The sequence below is a fragment of the Hypanus sabinus genome, chromosome 1 (genome assembly GCF_030144855.1).
Source record: "Hypanus sabinus isolate sHypSab1 chromosome 1, sHypSab1.hap1, whole genome shotgun sequence".
NCBI classification, from domain to species: domain Eukaryota; kingdom Metazoa; phylum Chordata; class Chondrichthyes; order Myliobatiformes; family Dasyatidae; genus Hypanus; species Hypanus sabinus.
This window is the reverse complement of record NC_082706.1, coordinates 164,255,176-164,280,562: the sequence shown is the minus strand read 5'-3', so window position 1 is coordinate 164,280,562 and position 25,387 is coordinate 164,255,176. Positions and strand designations below refer to the sequence as shown.

Below are 25,387 nucleotides of genomic sequence, written 5' to 3'. Positions count from 1 at the left end.
AGTCCAATTTGCCTGCGTTTGGCTCAATATCCCTTGAGCTGTTCCTATTCATACACCCGCCTAAAGATCTTAAAATTGTCGTTGTCTATCATTCCCTCTGGCAGTCCATGCCATATAACCAACAAAAAGCGTGAAAAGCTTGCCCCTCAGGTTGACATTAAATCCTTCCCCTTTCACCTATGTATCGAAAAACTGACCATTCACCTAATCTTTGTGACTCATGATCAAATAAGCCTCCATAAGATACCCCTTAGCATTTTTTTCTCGGGGATGGGGGGGGGGGGGGGGGAGTCTCACCTTATCCAGATTCTGTGTATAACTCACGGACTCCAGTCCTGGCAACATCTTTGGAGGCCGTGAGTTATACACAGAATTTTTCTTTTCTTTAAATCATTTACACTAAGTTTTGCGAATAATTCCCCTCTCCAGCATTACTGTTCACCTCATATTGAATTGAATTTCTCCTCCCATGGGCATTAAATTCAAAATTAGTTTCTTTCATAAAATAATTGGAATATACAATGAATGTACTGTACCTTTGGTTGGCATAGTCACGCAGCAGTGAGTGTAACATATTACCGTGCAAGCAAACGGGATTCAATCCCTGTCACTGTTCTTGCCATGACCACGTGGGTTCCCTCCGGATGCTCCCGCTTCCTCCCACTTTCTGAAGACTGCTACGGTTGAGTAAGTTGTGGGCGTGCTATGTTGATGCAAATGATGTAATGTACTGTATATTTTGATTTTTAGATGTACATGAGATAAAGCTCATCTTTAAAAAAGAGCTCGTTAGTAACCAAAATCTTAAACGGAATTTTTTTTTTAAAAATGTACACCGAGACAGTGTCCAGTAGGATTGGCTACATCGATACTTGTTCTTCCTTCTACCACAACCCTGATTAAAAATCCCCATTGCACACAGAACAATAGAAATCGAAGCCATTGCAAAAAGTTTTGTTACCCATACACTCAGGACCATTTCTTGCTGGATTGCCTAAAAGTGCAATAATCATCAGGATGGCCAAGTTTTAACTCCAGCTTAACGGTATACCAAATATATTAAGAAAAACATTAAGAATACAATTTTCAAGCTTTACTACTGTTACTACACGATTTAAGAATGAAATGAGTATGTCAACCACGGTAGGAGACAAGTATGAAGCTTCAACGGGATTTTTAAGGAAAATGTGAAGGAAGGAAAATACTTTTAAAAAACATTGCTTTACAGTTAAAGGTAACCATAATTATTTTTTCCTTTCGCTATGGCACTTTCACATTTTCCAAGATGTTCCCAGCTGTTTCATGAATGCTTTTAATAAACCTTACAGATAACTTAAATTTACATAGTCAAAGTACTACTAAAATACTCCCTAGGAATATCATACATAATTTTATGCTGGAATTTTCCAGGTAGGGAAAATTTAAAGTTTCAAAATAAATTTTGTTATCAAAATACATATATGTCACCAAATACAACCCTGAGATTAATTTTCTTGTGGCATATTCAATAAATCTATAGAATAAAAATCATAACAGAATCAATGAAAAACTGCCAACTAGGGTTTTCAACCACAGTGCAGAAGACAACAAAGTAAGTAAATACAAAAAAAAAATAAGCAATAGGTCGATTTTAAGGAATAATTCCCAGAATTGAGAAGTTAAACAGCTGGAAACTGGGCAACTAATGTGCTATAAATGAAGTCAAAACAGAAATGGAGGATAGGTGGTGTTTGACAATCTTGTAGGTGGGTAGTTCCATTCCGCCAGGCATCAGAAGGTTCCTAACAAATGGATTTGAGATTTTCAAGGCCATCTTCAATAATCCTTCTTCAGTTTGAAAGGCCAAGGGCCAAGAATTCCCATGAATCATTTGGGATGTTATGATTAAGCCAAGTGTTGGGCTTGGAACAAACACTGATGTTTATTTCTTTATACAACCAATGAATTAAAGATGTACCTTCCTTGAAGGTGCTTCCTGAGAATTGGTCCATATTTTCAAGTCCATAGTGGTCCATATTTTCATACTTTATTGAAGTGCAGCATTCTGCTCTGGCAGAAAGTTGGTAGAGGTCCATTGTTTTGAAGATGTTTATCAAAAGATAAACATCTTGCAGGTTTTAGTGAATGTGGTGAGTGATTTAGAGTTCAACCTCCAAACATGCGCATACCTAACTGATACTTCACTGTGGTCCCATGATTTGGTTTGAAATTACCTTAGCTCTGTAATGTAGGTAATGAAGGCTGCACCACTTTCATTTTGTTCTTTATATGAGCTACACTCACAAAGGAAAATTTAAGATGTGGTATAACTTTGCGTTAAAAAAATTGAGAAAACAAATAAGAGCATTGACTTGTTGCATGACACCAATCTGCATTAGATTTGGGCCGTTTGTGATGACATTTCCTTCAGAAGATTGCAGTCAGCTTTCCCTCCAGTCTTAGCAATAGCATGATGGTCTGAGATTCTCTGGCATGCCCCTTTTTCTGAACAACATAAGATAAAGTGGTGAATTTGGGTGCCCCTCAGCCAAGTATTATTTAAATTTCAACAGGGTAATGTTTTAACAGACCTTGTTTCATAGTGGGTATATAGCCTTTATGACCTTTCAACAGCCAAGGATGACAGCAAATAGCATAAGGTTTGTTGGAATTGAGACACTCATGTCAAAGTTGAGAGGAATTCTTAATGTCCTTACCAGCAAGTATTGATCTGCTCTGTCATAGATAAGTTTATCTCTATTCTTAGCTGTCAGCAAAGAATTAAAGACATGCAAGGCCTAAATGGTACGAAGGAATCTGTGTGAATTACTGAAAGGTTAGTTGGGTGATATCACTGAAAAGGCAGCTTCCTGATATGTTGGATTGGGAAAACAATGCCAATACATTGGTGAACTCAAGGTGGGTGGGGAGAGGGGAGAATCTATACATTTCCATGAATTAAAGCTCTAAACTGTAAAGATATGTATAATAATTTTCATCAATGGCTACCAATTTTCCACTAAGTTCATTTCTCATGGCTCACAATGACATTCTTCAATGGCTATCACATCCTTTTTCATATCCCCTCAAACTACCTCAATATATTTGTCAGTGTTCTCCACCGCTAACAAAAAAAAACACAATATAGTTTCATTGAAAGCACTTTGTCATTACCTAGTCTGCCCTCATACACAGGCACTGGCATTGGGGGAGAAACAAAAGGTACTTTGTCATTTAACGTTTACTATTTTTTGGAAAAAGATAACAGAATGTTGGACATTTGGAAATCTTTACTGAACAAGAAAGAATAAATGTTTCATCTAGCACTTAGCTTCATCTATTGAGGTCAAAAACAGTAAAACTTCAACTCTATTGCTTTTTCCAGTGAGTGCATAAGCTATTCTCCAGTATTTTGTTTCATTTCACATTTCCAACATGGTTTTATTTTGCTTTAATTTTTCCCCACATTCAGCACATCTTTCTCTGTATACTATTGTGTGATGAAGAAGTGGAAGCACCATTTTGCAAACTAATAGTTTATTAACAAAACAAGAAGCAAGCTTACTTCTGATGACAGACCGGGAACAAATAACATGCCATACAGTGCATCCTTCAAAACAGTGCTTACGTTTATACTATAAAACATATTTGAAGGAATACTAAAGGAATGCTTTGAAGCAAAGTATTAATGCAATTGAATCAAGCTTTTTATAACATCAGTTTTATTTTGAGAGTGAGGAAAAAAACCTTTTCTTTAATGAACACAATCTTGCACAATGGAACATGTTTGAACAGAGAAGGCCTTGTGCACTAGGCATGCTACACAAATCTAAGGGATTGGTGGCAGGGTAGAAAATGCCTGTCAGCTTCATTAGTGCAGCTTCATTAGTAGGATGAAAGCAGGGAAGAGGTTAACTGGCATGGTGAACTAGAAGAAGAACTGGACTCTGCAGTGGCAAGAATGTTTTTTTTTTTTGCTGATAATGTTAATACATGTTTGAAAACTTTTTTTGCATCACTAACCAAAAACAAGACCAATTGTGATTCTTGATTCTTCCATGGGTACATTCACCAGTTTTGATTAAATTCAAATGCAGAAACTGCTATGGTACAATCAAAACTAAATCTTAGACATGTTAAAGAGTACTGATATAAGTATATAGTTTAATGCTGCAATGTCTCCTTCTAAAGAACCTGATAAAATATTTACATTATGATAATTTTTGAATACATCAATATATACAAAGAACAACCTTTGAAAGGCTAATCTTTGTTATGAATCCAAAACTTTAAATGTACAATCAAAATTGATTATGAACTTAAATAAGATTAAGCAGCATGGTAAAATAATGAATGAGTAGCTGGACTTAATTCTAATAATAGAGAATTTCTTTCCAAAAGAGTTGTATTAGCCGTTTCAGGAGACCAAATTAAGATTGGGTTCCTTTCAAAACTATCCAAATCAGCTTTCAACTCTTTCTAATAAACAAGGTTCTGATGTACTTATGGCTTAGGTCCATAATCTTCAACCAGCTGCTGAAAATGAAACCTGGGCAATATTTTCTCCGGGTTTAAAAGAAATGGTGGGATACTTTGTGTAAAAAAAAAACACAGAAGATCAGGAATACTGGGTATAGCAGTAAAGTGTGAATATATGCTAAATAACACGTGTGCATGAATTTGCTATGTCTTCTATAGTGAAACCAAGGATTTAAAATCTAAATAAGTTGCATTTCAGCATCACACACGTTGAAACAAATTTTTGAAATATGTCCTTCTTTTGCAAATATCATACACCCCTACATCTCCATGCCATTTAGAGACAAATGGACCCAAACTACTTTAAAATGATCCTGTATTATGAATTCAGGTATGAATGCATGAATACAAATTTGGCAATTTTTAAAGAAGTCCACCTTGTTGCCAGGAGTTTTACTGGAGGGAAATATTTTTTTTTAAATCAATTTGGAAATGAATGAAGTATTTAAAAAAAATAATCTGAAACTTTAAATGTAATTTAAGAGCAAGCTAGAAAACTGATGGGACCAGTCCAGTTAATGAAAATAACACAACCTAATGTATTCTAACTAATATTTCTATTAAGTATTACACAAACCACAGTTACAATATCCAACCAGGTAATGTCAGAATAAACATATATACACCAATAAAACTTTGATACCAACAACCTTGGGTACCTAAAAGCTATAAAGATTTGAAAAGTTTTGAACAAATCCTGGCTACAGCTTAGCATGTTGACCATAGAACTACTACTGATTCATTTCTCCCCTACCCACCTCCATTGATAACTAAACCAATAAACAGTAAGTGCAACTTTGCAAAGAATCAGTTTTCTCTCATATGTAAAAATAGTCTGGGGATTTAACTATGTTCACAGCAATAGTTTCATTTATGGATGTAGGGCAGCAATTGAGGTTAAGAAAACAATGTTGAAAGAGAAAGTATTTCTTTAGATACTGGAAGAAAACACACTTTAAACAGGAACAGATGCTAGGAAATGTACCTAGGGACAGTTCTTTAAGGACATTAAAAATGTACGGATTTGTAAAATATAAGCATTGCCTGACAAACCTAGATGAATTTTGTTTGAGAACATTACTAACCCAAAAGCCGAGTGTCTGAACTTTTTATGGAATTCTAAAATGGAAACAATTGACATAAAAATATTATGAATGACTAATAACCTACTAACATCAGTTGAGATTTGTCAATTAGAAATAAAAGCCTGTGTACGTTCTTAAATTATGAAGTGAACTTCAGTATCTTTCAGGAATCTGTAAATGGATCTACAGTTATTAGTATGTAACTAAAACTGAGGAACGTGTCTACATTTACTAATGATAGAAATCAAGATAGAACAGCAGTAAAAGAAAAACAAATTGTAAAGGAACATTAACAGACGGTGTGCAAAATCTGCAACTAATACTAGTTAATATTTTTATGATTTGCAGATGATGAGTTTAACTGTTTTTAAACTGAAAGAAAACTTAAGTGCTGTGGAGCAGTGGATTTTTGGGATTCAAATACAGAAATCACCAAAATACAAGGGTGATTATAATAGATCATGATAGATCCATAATAGATCATTGGAAAAGGCTAGCAGAACACCAACTTTGTTTCAAAAAGGAATAGATACAAATGGCATGAAAGATCCAGGTGAAACAAGTTCAGCATCACATTCATTTCTGGTTATTGCAGATATATTGGTGATGGGCAAAGAACTTGGGTAGCTTTACCCAAAGGATAAAAGGCTTCCATTCTTTTAAGTATAGAAGGTTAAGTGATTTAATAGAGATATTTAAGACAATTTAAAAAACTGGTTAGGGTATAATGAAACATATTCTGCAGTGGGCATGTCCTGAACAGATGGACAGAGCTGCTTATCGGAAATAATCCCAGAGGCCTTGTCACATCGTTATTCAGACAAAAGGAATTAGAAATCTGAAACTTTTTCCATGAATAGCCAGAGGTTTCAGTAAAATAATCAAGGTTAGTTTTGTTTTCTGCATTAAAACAATGGGCCAAATTTATTTTTTCTCAAAGTACCAAAATAATAGCTTCAAGATGCAATAAGTGGTGTAACACAGGAATCAGAGCTGGACACACATACAATCTTTAGTATTGATTTTAGATGAGAACACTTCAGATACAGTTTCTAACTGTAATGACACAAAGACATAAATGAAAAAAAAAATCAGAAGACCATGAAACTGATATATAAATAGGTTATTAGGAGGGCAAATGAAGTATATTGTAGGAAAATGTGAAATTGACCATTTTTTAAAAATACATGTATGATCTAAATGGAGATTTGAGAGGCAAGATACATAAGTATGAGAACAAAAGCTAATATTTATTGCTAGGAGTACACCTCACTCACATAGGCATTAGTGGGACCAAATCTAGAGAAATGTACAGTATTGACCTCCTTACTTAAAAATGTAAACATGTTGTGAACAAGTCAATGCAGTGGAAGCAGTTCAGAAAAGACTTAACTGGCTCATACCTGAAAGGGATGGGTTGCATTATGAGGAAAAGCTGGACAAACACGCCTTTTATCCACTTTAGAAGGATGAGAGGCAACTTGATGGAAGAATCTAGAACACGGGTAGGGGGGGAGGGGTGATGTCTCCCATTTAAAACAAAACAATTTTTTTTCGCTAAGGTTGAGGTTTTGGAATTCTTTCCCCAAAAAGCAATCGAAACAGAGATATTTGAGCATTTTTAAAAGAGGTAGATAGGTTCTTGAAAAGCAAAAGGAGTGGGGGCTAGGTAGGTGGGAGTTAGTAACCCATTATCTTATGAAATTATAGCAAAAGCTTGAGAGCCAATGGCCTATTCCAGCTCCCAATTTGTATGTTCCTCTCCAAACCTACAACTGAAATAGGTAAACCAAAAGCAGAATAATTTACTTGTCTGTATGCTTAATGTGACAAAATATACTTACAGTTTACAAACCCATTAAAAATTCAATTTTGGTGGCCAAGAATGATAAATGAAGATGAAACAAACTAGCAAACCTGTGATGGAAACATGCATTATGTATAACCTATTATTAATTTCAACAGGAGTAAAATATGCATACATATAGGTATTACTAAAATCAGTAGATTTTTCAATCTATGGCAATAATACACCCATCTGATATTTCTATTTGCAGGCACTAAGCTTTATAAAGTGATCTTTCACATCTTCCTCCTCAGTCAATAAGTTCCACATAAATCACCACAGAACTTTTGAATTATTAGTCCTTGGCTGAAATACAAATGAAATTTGTGAGTGAAGGAGGAACCGCACCTCACAAATTCCGTCCAACAGATAATGAGCTCCAGTCTAGTGAATCTCGTCTCAAAGAAAAGCTGATGTGTTACTACCAGTCAAGACTTGTTCAAATTCAGGTCTTTTTATCATTGGTCAGCAACCAAATCATATCTAAACTACATGCACTTACCATTGTTCTCATTTCCTCTGCTGCTTAATTGTGACAACCATAAGACCATCAGAATATTATGATATTTAACTGAGATTCTGGTGAACGTGACTTTGTATGCATCATTGCATTAACAGGTTTCTCAAGAAGACTTTTATACACAGACCACAATATAAACAGACTTCTAATTTATTAAATTAGAAAGATAAAGTAACTGAAATTTATGTCCTGAAAACAAAGCTACTCTATCATGCGACAAATTGTGAATAATTTTCATAACAAGATACAGCTTAATAAGACTTTTTTTTTTACAGATTTAAGAACCCATTCCTTCAATGACGTTTTCTTATAAATAGGCTTATATTACCTATGTATTGTGTAGAAATGCCTGTGTGATGGGTTTCTCAATGTAGGTTTCAAAACTATACACGGTGCATATGAACTTGTAATACTGCATTTCTGATCACTGAAACTACTTTGTAAAACTTCAGTGGATACTACAGTTTTGAAATCAATTATGTTGTCAAACCATATATCTGCCTAAACATAGCCGTAATGCAAAGTGTTGATTTAGCCCCAAATTACCACATTTTCCTATACAAAGATAGTTGCTGCAAATGCATGATGGTAAAATAATGGGTAAAGAATACAGTACTTTGCTGATGCAGAGTAATGGAGGATAAAACGCTAATGTTCAAACTGAAGCAATTCTTTTCATGAAGCCTTCAGTGTGCTCTTCATTCACAAATAGATGCCTGCAGTGTCAGTATTCTTCTGGTTCCTGAGGCAGTTCTTCAGCCTGTACCTGACCATCATCCGGCCCTGCAATTCCCTCCTGCAGTTTAAAAATAAATATACATATATATCACTGAATACAGTATTTATATTTTACCCCCAAGTAAGTAGTAAAATTCTACATACATCAGTGGCATATAGGACGTCCATGAGTTGCTGAACAAGGTCAATATTCTCCTGCCCATGTTCTTGGCATATGAGTTCAATTTCTCTCAGTTTCCCAAAGTAGAAGTCCCTCTCCTTTTCAACTCCTTCAAGTGCGAGTTTTAATGAACTCACCTGTTTACAGTTGAAAAAACAAATCAATTGAAGCAACATTGATCTATACAAAAACAAAAGCACAATTTTTTTCGAGTTGCAGAAATTTTGATCAAAATATCAGAATTTCAGTGCAAGAAAGTATTCAGAAGAGAAAAAGATTCTTTTCCTTTCCCCTCTGAATACATTCTAATAATTTGATTAAAGGAAGTTGCCTTCTATTAAGTTACTGACAGAATACACTAAGTAAAACATCTCAACATCACAAAAGTTTCACCACAGCAGCTAGTCAATTAAGTTCATATTGGATCTAGTTTGAGAACAATCTAACTAGTTTCACTTCACTGCATTTTTCTCCATAGACATTTGAAATATAAAAGCAACACACAAATTGATGTGTACAACGATGTATACATTGGACTTGAAAACACCAGGATCAATTGGTTACACATTGTAGTGCAATACAATTCACTCCAAGCTCAATATACTTCCAATTTAACCCAAATTATTATTTTTTTTAATTTAGAGATACAGCATGGCAACAGGACCTTCTGGATGAACAAACCCATGCCACCGAATTACACCCATATGACCAATTAACCTTCTAACCCATACACCTTTGGAATGTGGTGGAAAATAAGAGCACCCAAAAGAAACTCACGCATTCACGGGAGGAACATACAAATTCCTTGCAGACAGCAGTGGAATTGAACCCAAGTACCTGGCACTGAAATAGCATCAAACCAGCTGCTATGTTAATGTACCATTAAAGTACTGGGGAAGAACCTTATTAAAGAGTTAACATTATGGTACACAAGAAGAAATTGTCATATTTTATTTTCTAATGAGAAAGTGTTCTGCATAACAGTATTTTGGATACTGTGAATCACCTCATAGAATTGCACAATATAAATCATCTTCAGTCGTGCTTCTGCACTGTCACTGTGATTATGAATTGAAAATGAAAAAAAAATTGATCACAAATTTTGGAAGATTACCAAGTACAGAGGTGTGACTGACATCTGTCTGGTTAATTATGCTACACTTCATGCATTTACACCCAAGTTTAAGGCCAGGCCTCGAATGGATGACACAATGATACTCCCAATCACACTCGACTTTAGCTAAATTTAGATCATCATCAATGGGAGCTAAAGAATAACAATAATGTAACTGGACATCTTAAACTACTGTCGGTTAGGGAACAACCTCCTGACCACTGCCCAGATCAACTGAATGTTTATTATGACCTTCTCAACATGGATTTGAGTGTAATTTGATGATCTAAGATACCAAGTCCTCCACAAATGTCTGGAATGAGAAAACATTAAAAAAAATTCAGACGCTGGTATATCTTCCAACTATTAAACATAAAACAACAGTTCAGTGGGCTTGTCCTTTTTCGGATAATATCTAAATTAAAGGTTCCCGACCTTTTTTATGCCATGGACCAATATCATTAAGCAAGGGGTCCGTGGACCACAGATTGGGAACCACTGATCTAAATTATATCCAGAACTTTCCTTTTCAAATAAAAATCAATAAAGCCAATTCTGAAGGCAAAGAGTTTAGCGAATGTTCTCAACTTTTTATTCAAGTTTGTTGATAAATATGTTGTTTGAAAGTTGTATGTTAATACTAATAAGGAACAAAATACAAATGAGTCATATATAACTAAATTGCTTATAGCTTATTTTAAGATTTCATCATGTGAGAGAATACCTCTTTTGTTTTAATTATAAATAATATGGGAAACACAGCAATACATTAGTCTATCTTACCTCTTTACAGGTATTACACAATAGTTTCAAAGATCCAAATTGGATCTAGTGATAAAAATTAATGCTGTTAAACATAACTTAAAGAAATAAGTAATGAATAATTTTAAATATCAATCTATATTTTTAGTACATTTATCAATGTGACATGGTATTGAATGTCCCAATTTAAGCATCAACTACAGTATGTACACAAAGAATTGTACCATAACATCATTTCTATTATCAATAAAAATAATTCTGCCTCTGAATAGAGAAGGATATTGGTGGGGTGTCAGCAAATGATGAAAGTGATGTTCAATCCCAAACTTGCTCACATGGTGACAAACTCAATGATCCATCAATAGCAGGGGCAAAGTCCACAGTGATAAAAAGGTTGCCTGAAAATAATCCAGGAGATAGAGGGGTAAAAGTAGATATATTCAATGATTATACCTAGTGATATGTTCATCTGGATTTCACTTCAACTGCACCTCTGATTATGTTTATCAATTGTGAATATATTTTAATTACTGGAATATTTAGACTCACTACCACGTACCTGCTCATTCAACTGTGCAATATGTGATTCTGCATCACCACCACTTTTTGTTCCTGGTGCCTTTCTAGCTTGAGCTGAAGTTGGCCTAGTTGGTGTTGACACTGATTTAGGAGATGGAGTGCTTTTTGGAGCAGCAGCACCTATCATTAGGGCAGAAATTGAACCACCTGAACAACTTGAATTACTGTAAGTTCTGATATATATCACGCTTTCATGCAGGGTTGTATGACCAATAAAATCTGCATTACAAAACAAATATTTCAGCACTTTACTGACTTGACAGTAAACTAAAATTTTTTGAGTAGAGTTCCTTAATTTTAGGATTTATACAATCAAGATCATCTGTGATAATTCTTGCAGATTTTAATATCCCATGGATGATCATTCTCCAATCCCCACGTTACTCCCTGGGTAGCAAATTTAAAGTTAAAACCTTGCATGGAAGGTGCTCCAATACCACCTAGTCACGTGAGAAGGCATTCAAAGTTTACAGTTACAATAACGGAAAATATTTAATAGAATTTAGTGGGAAATGTTCAATAAAATTTAGCTACAATAATAAATACAAGAAATTATATTTTTGAAACAACATTATGCCTTCAAATGAAGTACTATTTAAAATGTTTGTAGTAAATGTGGGTAGGGGGTGGTGACAGGGATAAAATCCCACACAACTCTTTGTGTCCAAGAACTAAATTAATAATCAAGTTTTCTCAATTGTCAAAGACTAAGCTTGGGGAAAAGTAATTTTCGTGACCTGCCCACAGTGTTTAAGTATTAATTTCATATGAGCAGATGACATTTAATGGTAAACAGAATTTAATAAATACACTTTGCTTGATGTCATATTTTAATAGGCAATATGGGATCAGTAAATTCTCAGATTACATATTCTTTTCAAATATTTCCACACTATAAAACCTTTCATTCAAACCATACTGATATAGATCACAGATCTAGGCAGTATTTTTAAAGAATCATGTAAAATTGTCATTGTTAAAAATTATGGGAAAGCAAAATGAGGCTAATGATTAAAAGATAAAAGGAAGATGCAATAAATTGAATTAAGGGCACATAAAAAAAGTTAGAAATTTATCATTCCCTTCTACAATAAAATCCATAAAAGTAACTCTCAGAAAACAAGATTTAGTATAATTCTATCAAACTGTTTATTTTTTTTTAGGAGTATAAACGTTGATCCACATCTTAACAACTGAACTAAAGATAGATTTGGGCATGGAAAACAATTTTTGCCACAATATTCCTCTTGCTCATTTTTAAAGTCCATTTCAATTACCGATTTTCTACATTCAAAACTCATAACCCTCATGAAATACTCCTCAAGATTTGCAGTCAAAATTGTAAGACTAAGCAAACTGAGGATTATGCTTCTTGCCATTCTAGTTAAAGAAATACTTAAAGATTTTGTTATGCACTAATTAATCACATTAACATACCACAAATATTGATGAAGAACTTCCTATACTTGCAGTATGGGGTATTGTACAGCTAATTTCAACACTGAAAAACTGTTATAATCTTGATACAATGCCACTAAGAATCCAACAAGCATACCAGTAAAGCTAATTAATGGCAAGTGAATGAATATTCTAATGTCAGTAGATTCAAAGTACTTCTAAACTGATAAAAGGAATGGAAAGAAAGAAAGAAGAAAACAAAAACAAGAGCATTAAACAGTCTACATCAGTCTTCTCTGTATAGACACAGCAGCATGCCGGAAGATCCAAGCATAGGGGGCAGAAGCGAGCAAAATTGCTATTATTAGGGTGTATGGGAAACTGAAAAGTCTGAAGTTAGATAGGTCACCTGGACCAGATGGCCTATACCCCAGGTATTGGAATAAGGTGGCTGAAGAGACTGTGCAGGCAATATTAATGATCTTTCAAGAAACAATGGATTCCGGCATGGTTCCAGTGAACTGGAAAATTGCAAAATCACTCTATTATTCAAGAAGGGAGAGAGGCAGTAAAAAGGAAATCATAGACTGTTTAGTCTGACCTCACTGGTTGAGAAGATGATGGAGTCGATTGTTAAGGATGTGGCTTCGGGGTACTGGGAGGCACATAATAAACACAAGAACATAAGAAATAGGAACAGGAGTAGGCCATCCGGCCCATCGAGCCTGCCCTGCCATTCAATAAGATCGCAGCTGATCTGTCCGTAAACTCAGTTCCATCTACATGCCTTTTCCCCATAACCCTTAATTCCCTTACTATGTAAAAACCTACCTAACTGTATCTTAAAGAAGCCTCAACTGCTTCCCTGGGCAGAGAATTCCACAGATTCACCACTCTCTGGGAAAAACAGTGTCTCCTCATCTCTGTCTTTAATCTTCTCCCCTGAATCTTGAGGCAATGTACCCTAGTTCTAGTCTCACCTACCAATGGAAACAACTTTCCTACTTCTGTCTTATCTATCCCTTTCAAAATTTTGTATGTTTTTATAAGATCCCCTCTCATTCTTCTGAATTCCAGAGAGTACAGTCCAAGGTGACTCAATCTCTCCTAAATTAACTCCTTCATCCCTGGAATCACCTGGTGAATTTCCTCTGCACTGCCTCCAAAGCCAGTGTATCTTTCCTCAAGTATGGAGACCAGAACTGCACACAGTACTCCAGGTGCAGCCTCACTAGTACCCTGTATAGTTGCAGCATGACTTCCCTGCTCTTGAATTCAATCCCTCTAGCAATGAAGGCCAACATTCCGTTTACCTTCCTAATAACCTGTTGTACCTGCAAGCCAACTTCTTGCGATTCATGAATAAGCACTCTCAAGTCCCTCTTCATAACAGCATGCTGCAATCTTTCTCCATTTCAATAATAATCTGCTCTTCTATTATTCCTTCCAAAGCAGATGATCTCACATTTACCAACGCTATGTTCCATCTACCAGACCTTGGTCCATTCACTTATCCTTGGTACAATGGCAAATGGCATAATTCTCCTCCTATATCTTATGGTCTAAACAGTCAACCTCTTAGGTGGTTAATGCACAGATGATTGTTTCAATAAGGTCTGATGTTGAATAGCAAGAAAAGCCAAAAGCGGAATATCAGAAACTTCAATTCTTCTGAAACTTTGAAATGCAGCTCACAATCAAAGAGATTTTACACGCTACTTGTCTCACAATGAAGAGGATATCAAAAAAATTGATGGAATGGTGATGGTGGTATTATTAAGTTTTGCTAAAAATCGAACAAGTTACATTAGTTTTAAGAATACTGAATTACAGAATTTGATTCATCCAGATATCAAGAAACTGGAGAATAAAGGAATGTGCTTGTGACAGCAGGCAGAGATTGCATCCAGTACATCCATGGAAATAGATTCGTTGTTTGAGGATGATATAGAGTTATCACAAGGTTGATGAACTGGAGGTACCAATTATGAAGACTTGGGACATACCAAAAAAAACAAATAGGATTGCAAACAAAAAGGTTCCAAATAAAAAAAAACACTGAAAAGTTAAATGATAAATTAACAGCCTGAATGGCAAAATATGCAGAGTTGACAGAATATCCACAAGTCTAGAAAAAACAGAACACAAACAAAATAATACTATTACCTGCACTTGGTGAACTAGCTGCTTTCTTTGGCAAATTAAAAATTTGTTCACCAGGATTGGGTGGAGGAATAGCATCTTGACCTTGTCGAGCAAGGACTGGATCATACTCTTTACCATCATAGTTTGCATCAAAGAACTTCTTGAACCACTGGATGAATTCCAAGTTGTCCTGAAAGCGACCTTTAACCAATCGCTCTACTGGAATAACCTGGCAAAATAAAATGAACAATTTTATTCAATGACACAAGAACTAACTGAACTGATTCAGAAATGGATGAAGTCATAGTTCCTGACAACACACCTCCAGAAGATATTCAAAATTAGAATAACGTAATTATACAATAAAGATAACACCATTGTATCCAGAGATACCGGCCACGTGATAGACGCACTGCCACCTGGCTGGTCGGAGGACACACCACATGCCAATCAACATTTGGTCCCTCCCAACTAATCAATGCACACCTAAATTATTGGTCACCTGAATTGGATTATCTCTCCCAGCCCCATGCTATAAAAGGTGAGACTTGTGCCTGTCTTGGTCTCTCTTACAGACCATCTCATTGAATGTAAGTGCATTGATTTATGTTTGGGAAGGTCTATCGTTTGTCCTGGTAAGGGAGCCACAGCTATCCAAGGTCAAGGGGGATAGCTGTCGTAGTGCTTTTCCCTTGTTCTTTGTCTGTGTAACCGTACCCTGTCCCCACACTGCTTCCTGTGTATTGTAGTTGCTTGTGTTGACCTAACTTCCCCTTGTAAATTAATTCCTTATTATTAAAACTGTGTGTCCACGCCTCTACTGTTGAGACTCAAAGAACCAGTTATTTTCCATCACAACAACCATCACCTCATAAATGGAACAATAGAACATAAGCTTGTATTAAGCAAATTTTCTCCTAACTAGTTTACTTTAAAAATTGAAGCAATTCATCCAGGGAGATGCCACATGGAACTCTTACACAATGGGATTATCAAGCCTGATAAATTTCTTGCTCCTTGTGCATAGGGCAGAACAGTACAGGCCCTTCACTCCACAATGCTGTGCTGATCATTTAACCCTAGTCTAATATCAATCTAACTCTTCATAACCCTCTATTTTTCTTTCACCTATATGCTCTTTAATGTCCCTAAATACAGTTGCCTTTACCATCGCTCCTGGCAGTGTGTTTCATGCACCTACCACTCTGTGTAATAATAAAAAAAAATCTACTTCTGACATCTCCCCTATGTTTTACTCCAATCACCTCAAAAGTATGTCCCTTTCATTTCTGTCCTGTGGAGAAAGTGTCTCTGGATGTCCACTCTATTTTGACTTCTATCATCTTGTATAGCTCTATCAAGATACCTCTCACCCTCCTTTGCACTGAAGAAATATGCTCACTCAACTTATCCTCAAAAGACCTGCTCTCTAATTCAGGCAGCATCCTGGTAAATCTCTGCATGCTCATTAAAACTTCTGCATTGCTCCAACAGAACTGAATACAATATTTCAAGTTCCATAGAGCTGCAACAAGACAGCATATCATGGCCCTTGAACTCAATTCACCAACTAAGGAAGGTCAACACACCTATGCCTTCTTAACCACCCCAAAAGCTTGTGTGGCAACTTTGAGGTATCTATGGACATGGACTCCAAGATCACTCTGTTCTTCCACACTGGTAAGAAAGAATTCTCTGATTTCTGCCTTCAAATTCGACCTTCCGAAGTAAATCACTCCACAATTTTCTGGACTGAACCCCATCTGCCACCTCTCAGCCTAGCTCTGCATCATATCTGACAATCTTCTACACTATCCACACCAGCTTGGTTCTTGGTTGGTGCAAATGTAACGAAACCCAATTTCCCTCAGGATCAATAAAGTATGCCTGTCTCTCTTTTGTGTCATCTGCAAACTTCCTAATTTACCCATCCAGTCCTCATTCAAGTAATTTATAAAAATCATAAAGAGCAGGGGTTCCTGAACAGATTCCCGCAGATCACTCATCACTGACATCAGGTAAGAAACATTATATGAATGTACCTATGTGTATGGGATGTAGAAAAATATTTACAGCTGAAGGTCCAACTTACACTATATTTCATTTGCTTCCAGAAAAAGGAAAGAACATTCAAAGAACTAGGGCTATACTCCACAATAAGAATCAATTTAAAAGAAAAAATATACTTAAGAACATCCTTTGAGTGTTAGCGGGCAAAAAAATACAAAAAACATACGTTTCTACAACATACAAAAAGGGTGAAAGGAGATAATACAAATATTGCCCCTGACAGGAAATGGCCCCTGAACACATATATCAGCATACTTGGAGAAGTGAGGAGATTGCTGAGGCTTTGACATGGACCTTCGTATACTCACTTTAAATTCAATTGACCATCAATTATAAACTACTCTATAAATATTTTCAGTGGAAGTAGACACCCCATCAATTGAGTTCAACATTTCATCAATACAACAGTGTCTCAGATCAATGCCATGCAAGATTTCCCACAGTAAAAAACAAGTAACTATAATTGATATAATTTCAAATTAATACTTACTTTATCTACATTCATTCTCTTAAAAGCACCTTGTAGAAGTTTGAAATTGTGAATATACTCGTGCTCCAATTTTGCTTGGAATTTTACTTTTTTCAAACTAATACAGCCAGAGAACAACATATCCATGAACTGGCAGTATGCTGCACCTGGAAAAAAAAAGTTCATGATGCTATTTAAGGCTTGAAATAAAGGCGAAAATAAATACTTGGCCTCTTTACCATTTCTCTGGTTTGTGGCAGACCAGAGAAAAAAATATTCTCAAATCTAAATCAAAATTGTTCAACCTTGCAACTAAAGGAAATTTTTAAGATGAGTTCCCTACCTCTCTTCCCTTCATGATGTTATTTTCTCCACCCTGTGCTACTCATTTGATAGTTATATATTGCAATTATTTTAAATATTGGTCATTCAATCGGGCACATTACGACCAAACAAACCAACATGCATTTAAATTTTACATTTTCTGTATAAACTACAGAGATCATGTGTTGGGTTGGGAACTAGAGTGATAATGCAGACAATGGGGCAGTTGATATACAAGTTAATACAGTGTGTAGTGAGACTGTCAGGAAGATGATAGGGCAAAATTGCTGTCAGTGGGATGGGCTGTAGTGAGTCTTTAAACTAAATTGTAGTGGGGTGGGTTCAACAGTTTGGAAAACTGAGAATAAAGTAAAAGGGAAAGTGCAGGAGAGGCTATGAAAGTCTTCAGAATAAATAAAAAGACAGTCTAGAAAGGGCTAAGAATTTAACTTCTGGTAACATGGAGCCAAAATTGAAAAGGATGAATAAATACAGGACTGAAGGTGTTATATATGAATGCATGCAATATACAAAATAAGGAAGATCTTGTAGCAAATTATAAATTGCCAGTTGTGATGTTATGGGATTCACTAAGTCGTAGCTAAAAGAAGATCACAGTTGAGAGTTTAACATCCAAGAAAACATTTTGTTGAAAGACAGGCAAGTAGGCAGAGGGGGCAGTCTGACTATTGGTTAGAAAAAAGAAATCAGCTCCTTACAAAGATGTGAGAGAGGATTTAAAGCTGTAGAACCATTGTGGGTACAGTTAAAAATCTGAAAAGGTAAAAAGACCCTGATGGGACTTGTATACAGACCTCCAAACAGTTGTCAGACACAAATTACAACAGGAGATTTCTTTAAAAAGCATGTAAATTGGACAATGTTACTACAGTCTTGGGGATTTCACTATGCAGGTAGATAAGGAAAATCAGTTTGGTGTTCAATCCCAAGAGAAGGAATTTGTAGAATGCCAACAAGATGGCTTTTTAAGAGTAGTTTGTTGTTGAGGCCACTAGGGGAAAGTCAATTCTGGATTAGGTGTTGCATTATGAACTAGATTAGATCAGAGAACTTAAGGACCCTTGGGAGGCAGTGATCATAATATGATAGAATTCACCCTGCAGTTTGAGAGGAAGATAAAATTAGATGTATCAGTATTACAATGAAGTAAAGGGAATTACAGAAGCAAGAGAGAAGAGCTGGGCAAAGTTGATTAGAAAGGGACACAAGCAGGATTGATGGCAGAACAGCAGTGGCTGGAGTTCTCGGTAGCCATTCGAGAAGTTCAGGATAGATTCAACCCAAAGTAGTAGTAGTATCCTAAAGGTGGATGAGGCAACCGTGGAGGCAAGTCAAAGATAAAATAAATCAAAAAAGAGGGTGTGAAACAGAGCAAAAAAGTCATGGCAAGCGAGAGGAAATGAAATGAACAGAAGGCAGCTAAGAAAGCATTAAAGGGGAAAATGATTAAATAAGCTAACTGATAGGGAAAGGATACCAAAAGCTTTTCAGATACATGAAAAGTAAGAGGCAAGAGTGGATATTGGACTGCTGGCTGTAAAGTGACACTGGAGGGATAGTAATGGGGTACAAAGAAATGGTACATGAACTCAATGAATATTTTGCTTGAGTCTTCAATGGAAGACACTAACAGTACATCAGAAGTTCAAGAGAGTCAGGAGGCTGAAGTGTGTGTAGCTGCCATTACACAGGAGGTGCATTGGAAGCAGAAAGATTTTAAAGTAAGTCAACTGGATCAGATGGACTTCACCGCAGGGTTGTAAAAGAGGGAGCTGAAGAGATTGTGGAGATATTAGTAATGATCTTTCAAGAATCACTAGATTCTGGAATCCTTCCAGAGGACTGGAAAATTGCAAATTTCACTCCACTCTTTAAGGGAGAGAAGCAAAAGAGAAGAAATTATATACCCCTTAACCTGATTTCAGTGATTGGGACGCCGTTGGAGTCCATCATTATGGATGAAGTTTCATGGTACTTGGAAGCACATGAAAAATTGGTCAAAGACAGCATGGTTTCCTTAAGGAAAAAGCATGTCTAACAAATCTGTTGAAATTCTTTGATGAAATAACAAGCAAGATAGTCAATGGATGTTGTTTACTTGGATTTTCAGAAGGCCTTTAACAGGGTGCCACACGTTAGCCAAAATAAGAGCCATGGTATTCCAGGAAATATATAAACATGGATAGAAGATTAGTTAACTGGCAAGAGGCAAAGTGTAGAATAAACAGGGGCTTTTATGGTTGGCTGTATATTCATGGAGGATGTTTCTCAGAGTGGGTGAGTCTAGGTCCAGAAAGCACAACCTCAGAATATAAGGACATCCTTTTATAACAAATGATAATCCTTTTATTTTAGCCAGAGACAGCTGTGGCAGCCAAGACATTGGGTATATTTAAAGGAGGTCGACAGGCTCTTGATTGGTTATATTTATCTATGGTCTGTATATATATTTATATAGAGAGAAGGCAGGAGAATGGGGTTGAGAGGGATAATAAAGCAGCCATGGTGAAATGGCGGAGGAGACTCAATGGGCTGAATTACCCAACTCTGCTCCTATAATCATCAGGTTTTATCACTTCTAGGATTAGCTGCAATCCCTTCAGTGTCCTGTTAGATTTGTCAACACCTACAACATGCTGGAGGAGCTCAGCAGGTCAGGCAGCATCCGTGGAAATGAGCAGACAACGCTTTGGGCCGAGACCATTCGTCAAGACTGAAGGAGGAGGGGGCAGGGTGACACTTCCACCCTCACCCCATCCTCCCGTCACCACAATAGGGACCGTGTTCCCCTTGTCCTCACCTACCACCCCACCAGCCTCCGGAGATCCAGCATATCATCCTCCGCAACTTCCGCCACCTTCAACAGGACCCTACCACTAAAAACATCTTTCCCTCTCTACCTCTCTCCGCTTTTCACAGGGATTATTCCCTCCGCGACTGCCTGGTCCACAGTCCCTCCCCACAGATCTCCCACTTGGTACTTATCCCTGCAGGCGTAAGTGCTACATCTGTCCCTACACCTCCTCTCTTACCACCATTCAGGGCCCCAAACAGTCATTCCACGTGAGGCAACACTTCACTTGTGAGTCTGTTGGGGTCATCTATTGCATCCGGTGCTCCTGGTGCGGCCACTATATTGGCGAGACCCAATGCAGATTGGGGGACCACTTCGTCGAGCACCTCCACTCCGTCCGCCAGAACAGACGGGATCTCACTGTTGCCACCAATTTCAACTCTGCTTCACATTCCCATTCCGATATGTCCATACATGGCCTCCTCTACTGCCACGATAAGGCCAAACTCAGGTTGGAGAAGCAACACCTCATATACCGTCTGGCTAGTCTCCAGCCCCTTGGCATGAACATTGAATTCTCCAACTTATGGTAATTCCCTCCCTCTCCCTTCCCCATCCCATTTTCACTCTGCCTCCTCTTCCAGCTGCCTATCGCTTCTCATGGTTCTGCCTCCTTCTACTACCCACAGTGCTTTCCCCTTACATTTCTTCTTCACCTTTCCTGCCTATCCCCTCCTTGCTTCCCCTCCCCCACCCCTTGATCTTTCCTCTGATTGGTTTTTCACCTGGCACCTTCCACCCTCTCCCCACCTTCTTTATAGGGCCCCTGCCCCCTCCTCCTTCAGTCCTGACGAATTGACGAAGGGTCTCGGCCCGAAACGTTGACTGCTCGTTGATCTGATGCTGCCCAACCTGCTGAGTTCCTCCAGCATGTTGTACGTATTGATTTGACCACAGCATCTACAATGTACTTTGTGTTTCCTGTTGGATTTGGATCTTTACATCAAAGCAATGTGACAATAGTTTTTGGAATCAGTCAAATATACAAGCCCATTAACCAAATCAGAAGCAACGTCTTAATTAGGAATTCAACCAGCACCAAAACTGAAAAGATGGATTATTACTATTTTTTTTAAAAAGGATAACCAAGAAAATATGCATCATCGGGCAACTGTATTCTTAAATAGCTGAAGGCTGTGTTAGTAATCAACAAAAACAGAAATTGAAAGTTGAGTCCCAGATGCACATGGTATTGCTTCCACTGTTAGATATAGACAAATGAAAGATGTACAATTACTGAGGCACCCCCACACCTGAAAAAAAGTATGCTAATTCTTCTAATTTCAGTGATACATCACATAGTCATCCTACAAGAGAATACAAGAGGATTACTGGAAAAAGTCATCTGGTTCTGATAGGTAGAAACAAATACACACTTATATGTATTAGAAGTTTAATATTTCACTTAAACATGCCAGCAGCTAGTGAAAGAGTAACACCAGTTGTGCAATTTCCAAAGGTTTGTAATATTTTAAACTAGCAAGATTGATGGAGATAGAATCTTATCCATGATTTTATCTTGATAAATTAAGCAACTGAGAAGTTTTTCATTTGATATTGGTAATATGGTTGCTGTTATGACTGAATTGAGTCACTGGAGAGACTTTAAAATTGGATGATATAAATGGTCCTTATTCATCATAACAGATTCTCTTAGTGACCCTCTCAGTAGTTGCCCTGAACTCAAAATGCATTGTTTTTTTAAAAAAAACTCTTAACAACAAAGGTGACAACAGTGTTTCCTTCAAAATCTTGAATCTGACAAATGGTTTCCTGGAGCTTCATTCTTTGTTTACAACGGGAGTAAGCTGCAAACTGTCAAGACAGTTGAAAGTTCAAATGCCTTTGCTGGAACGAAACTCGCGTGCATAATCTAAAAGCTTTGGAGGACAGAACCCAGACACCCAAAATTAATGTAAGGGCAAACTCTTCAGAGTACACTAATATCCCAATGATGATAAAGTAAATATGATTAATGTGAGAGATGATAGTCAAGTATAATCTGGAAGCTTCCAAGCTCTGTCACAATAATGCTAAATAATAAAGATAGTGCTGCCTCGTTTGACATAAGCCAATTAACATACACCTACTACCTCATGCTTGGCTGATGCATATGAGAAAATGTCAGTCACATCAGCTTACAAACTGTATTTCATGAACAGTTACCTATACTCTAAAGAGCATTGAACAAATTTATTCAAAATTTAAAACAAAAGGTTTGGGCTATTAATTCTATTAATAGGAATAAAATGGATTTGTGGCACACCAGATTTAAATGATACTTGGTTTGACCTGTTAATTCTGTAAGATGAATATGGGGCTTTTGGCAAAGTATTCTTGACCTCTGGTGGAGTGAACACAAGTCTGGCTTCGGGTGAAGTTTTCTAGTTGAGAATGAATCAGATCTTAGTGTACAGAGTATACAACAGCTTATTTGTGCATTTTACAATAAGAAAATGAATCTTAAGTTAATATACACACCATATGAACTTTGAATATGAATCTGCACAACCATATATTTGCCAGAGTTTATAATCTGAAAGAAGCTTGTGACAAAAGATTGTATTCATTTATATTACTTGGAAGAAAGAAAGCAGGTTTTACTGGCAACTGTGACTAGGAACACCCTGTCTGAGGCAGGAAGGCATTATAGGTCAATTCTGACCTCTGAGGTTGGCAAGATTTCAGAGTCTATTATTAAGGATGAAATTTCAGGAAGACTTCAAAGTATATGATAATAATCAGCGTGGTTTCGTTAAGGAAAGATCTCCACACGACTTTAGACCACCTGGACAACACAGACATCTAAATCAGGATGCTGTTCATCAACTATAGCTCAACATTTAATACCATCATTCCCACAATCCTGATTGAGAAGTTGCAGAACCTGGGCCTCTGTACCTCCCTCTGCAATTGGATCCTCAACTTCCTAACTGGAAGAACACAATCTGTGTGGATTGGTGATTACACATCCTCCTTTGCTGACGATCAACACTGGAGCACCTCAGGGGTGCATGCTTAGCCCACTGCTCTACTCTCTGTATACACATGACTGTGTGGCTAAGCACAGTTCAAATACCATCTATAAATTTGCTGACAATATAACCATTGTTGGTAGAATCACAGGAGGTGATGACAGGGCATACAGGAGTGAAATATGCCAACTAGTGAATGGTGCCACAGCAACAACCTGGCACACAATGTCAGTAAGACTGAAGAGCTGATCATGGATTTCAGGAAGGGTAAGACGAAGGAACACATACCAAACCTCATAGAGGGATCAAGTGGAGAGAGAGCAGCTTCAAGTTCCTGGGTGTCAAGATCTCTTGAGGATCTAACCTGGTCCCAACATATCGATGTAGTTATAAAGAAGGCATGTCAGCAGCTATACTTTATTAGTAGTTTGAAGAGATTTGGTATGTCAATAAATACACTCAAACTTCTACAGATGTAGGGTGGAGATCATCCTGACAGGCTGCATCACTGTCTGGTATGGAGGGGTTACTGCACAGGACCGAAAGAAGCTACAGAAGGTAGTAAATCTAGTCAGCTCCACCTTGGGTACAAGGCAACAAGTACCCAGGACATCCTTAGGGACTGGTGTCTCAGAAAGGCAGTGTCCATTATTAAGGATCTCCAGCACCCAGCACCCTTTTTTCACTGTTACCATTAGGTAGGGGATACAGAAGCCTGAAGGCACACAGTCAGCAACTCAGGAACAGCTTCTTCCCCTCTGCCATTCGATTCCTAAATAGACATTGAATCTTTGGACACTACCTCATTTATTTTTAAAGATACAGTATTTCTGTTTTTGCATTTTTTTAAAAATCTAGTCAATATAGGTAATTGACTTACTGGTTTATTTATTATTATTTTTTTCTCTGCTAAATTATGTATTGCATTGAACTGCTGCTGTAAAGTTAACAAATTTCACTCCACATGCTGGAGAAAATAAACCTGATTCTGATTCAGTTAGAATTCATTGATTTATCAACCAAATCAAAGGAAAGTATGTGGATGTTACTTGGATTTTCAGAAGGCCTGTGGCAAAGTGCCATACACAAGGCTGCTAACCAAAAGTGCAAAACAATGTTCAGGGCAACTTACTAGCATGGATGGAAGATTGGCTGACTGGAGGGGTCAGAGGGTGGGAATGAAGGGGACTTTCACAGAATCACTACCAATGACTGTGGATGCGAAAAACAAACACGGGATGGTAGTTTGCCTCCCAGGTACAAGGGTCTGCGATGTTTCTGAATGCGTCCACAATATCCTGAAAAAGGAGTTTGAGCAGCCAGAAGACATGGTACATATTGGTACCAATGACACAGGTAGAAAAAGGAAGGAGATCCTGAACTGAACTGGTCAAAGAACACTGAGGTGGTCTACAAGAAGGGTCAGAGCCATCTCTAACATCTGCCAGATGATGCTGAGGATGTTCTATGAGTCTATGGTGGCCAGTGCAATCATGTTTGCTGTTGTATGCTGGGGCAGTAGGCTGAGGGTAGCAGACACCAACAGAATCAACAAACTCATTCGTAAGGCTAGTGATGTTGTGTGGGGGTGGAACTGGACTCTCTGACGGTGGTGTCGGAAAAGAGGATGCTGTCCAAGTTGCATGCCATCTTGGACAATGTCTCCCATCCACTCCATAATGTACTGGTTCGGCACAGGAGTACATTCAGCCAGAGACTCATTCCACTGAGATGCAACACTGAGCGTCATAGGAAGTCATTCCTGCCTGTGGCCATCAAACTTTACAACTCCTCCCTCAGAGTGTCAGA

The 25,387-nt window shown here is 37.3% G+C and overlaps 1 protein-coding gene across 4 annotated transcripts in view; it reads right to left on the bottom strand.

The window, feature by feature from the left end:
- Nucleotides 1-6,832: 6,832 nt before the first annotated feature.
- The window catches only part of mapre2 (microtubule-associated protein, RP/EB family, member 2), a 73,845-nt gene continuing 55,290 nt past the window's right edge, over nucleotides 6,833-25,387 (bottom strand). For 3 of the 4 annotated variants that reach the window (XM_059980480.1, XM_059980489.1, XM_059980470.1), the window contains exons 3-7: nucleotides 17,426-17,571; nucleotides 14,887-15,094; nucleotides 11,303-11,442; nucleotides 8,852-9,004; nucleotides 6,833-8,765 (exon numbers count right to left, since the gene is read on the bottom strand). In XM_059980480.1, coding sequence (XP_059836463.1) covers nucleotides 8,694-8,765; nucleotides 8,852-9,004; nucleotides 11,303-11,442; nucleotides 14,887-15,094; nucleotides 17,426-17,571 — 719 coding nt within the window. In that variant the 3' untranslated portion in view covers nucleotides 6,833-8,693. Of the gene's footprint in view, nucleotides 8,766-8,851; nucleotides 9,005-10,694; nucleotides 11,142-11,302; nucleotides 11,443-14,886; nucleotides 15,095-17,425; nucleotides 17,572-25,387 lie in introns of those variants that run through there. The other variant, XM_059980499.1, reaches the window with a different exon arrangement.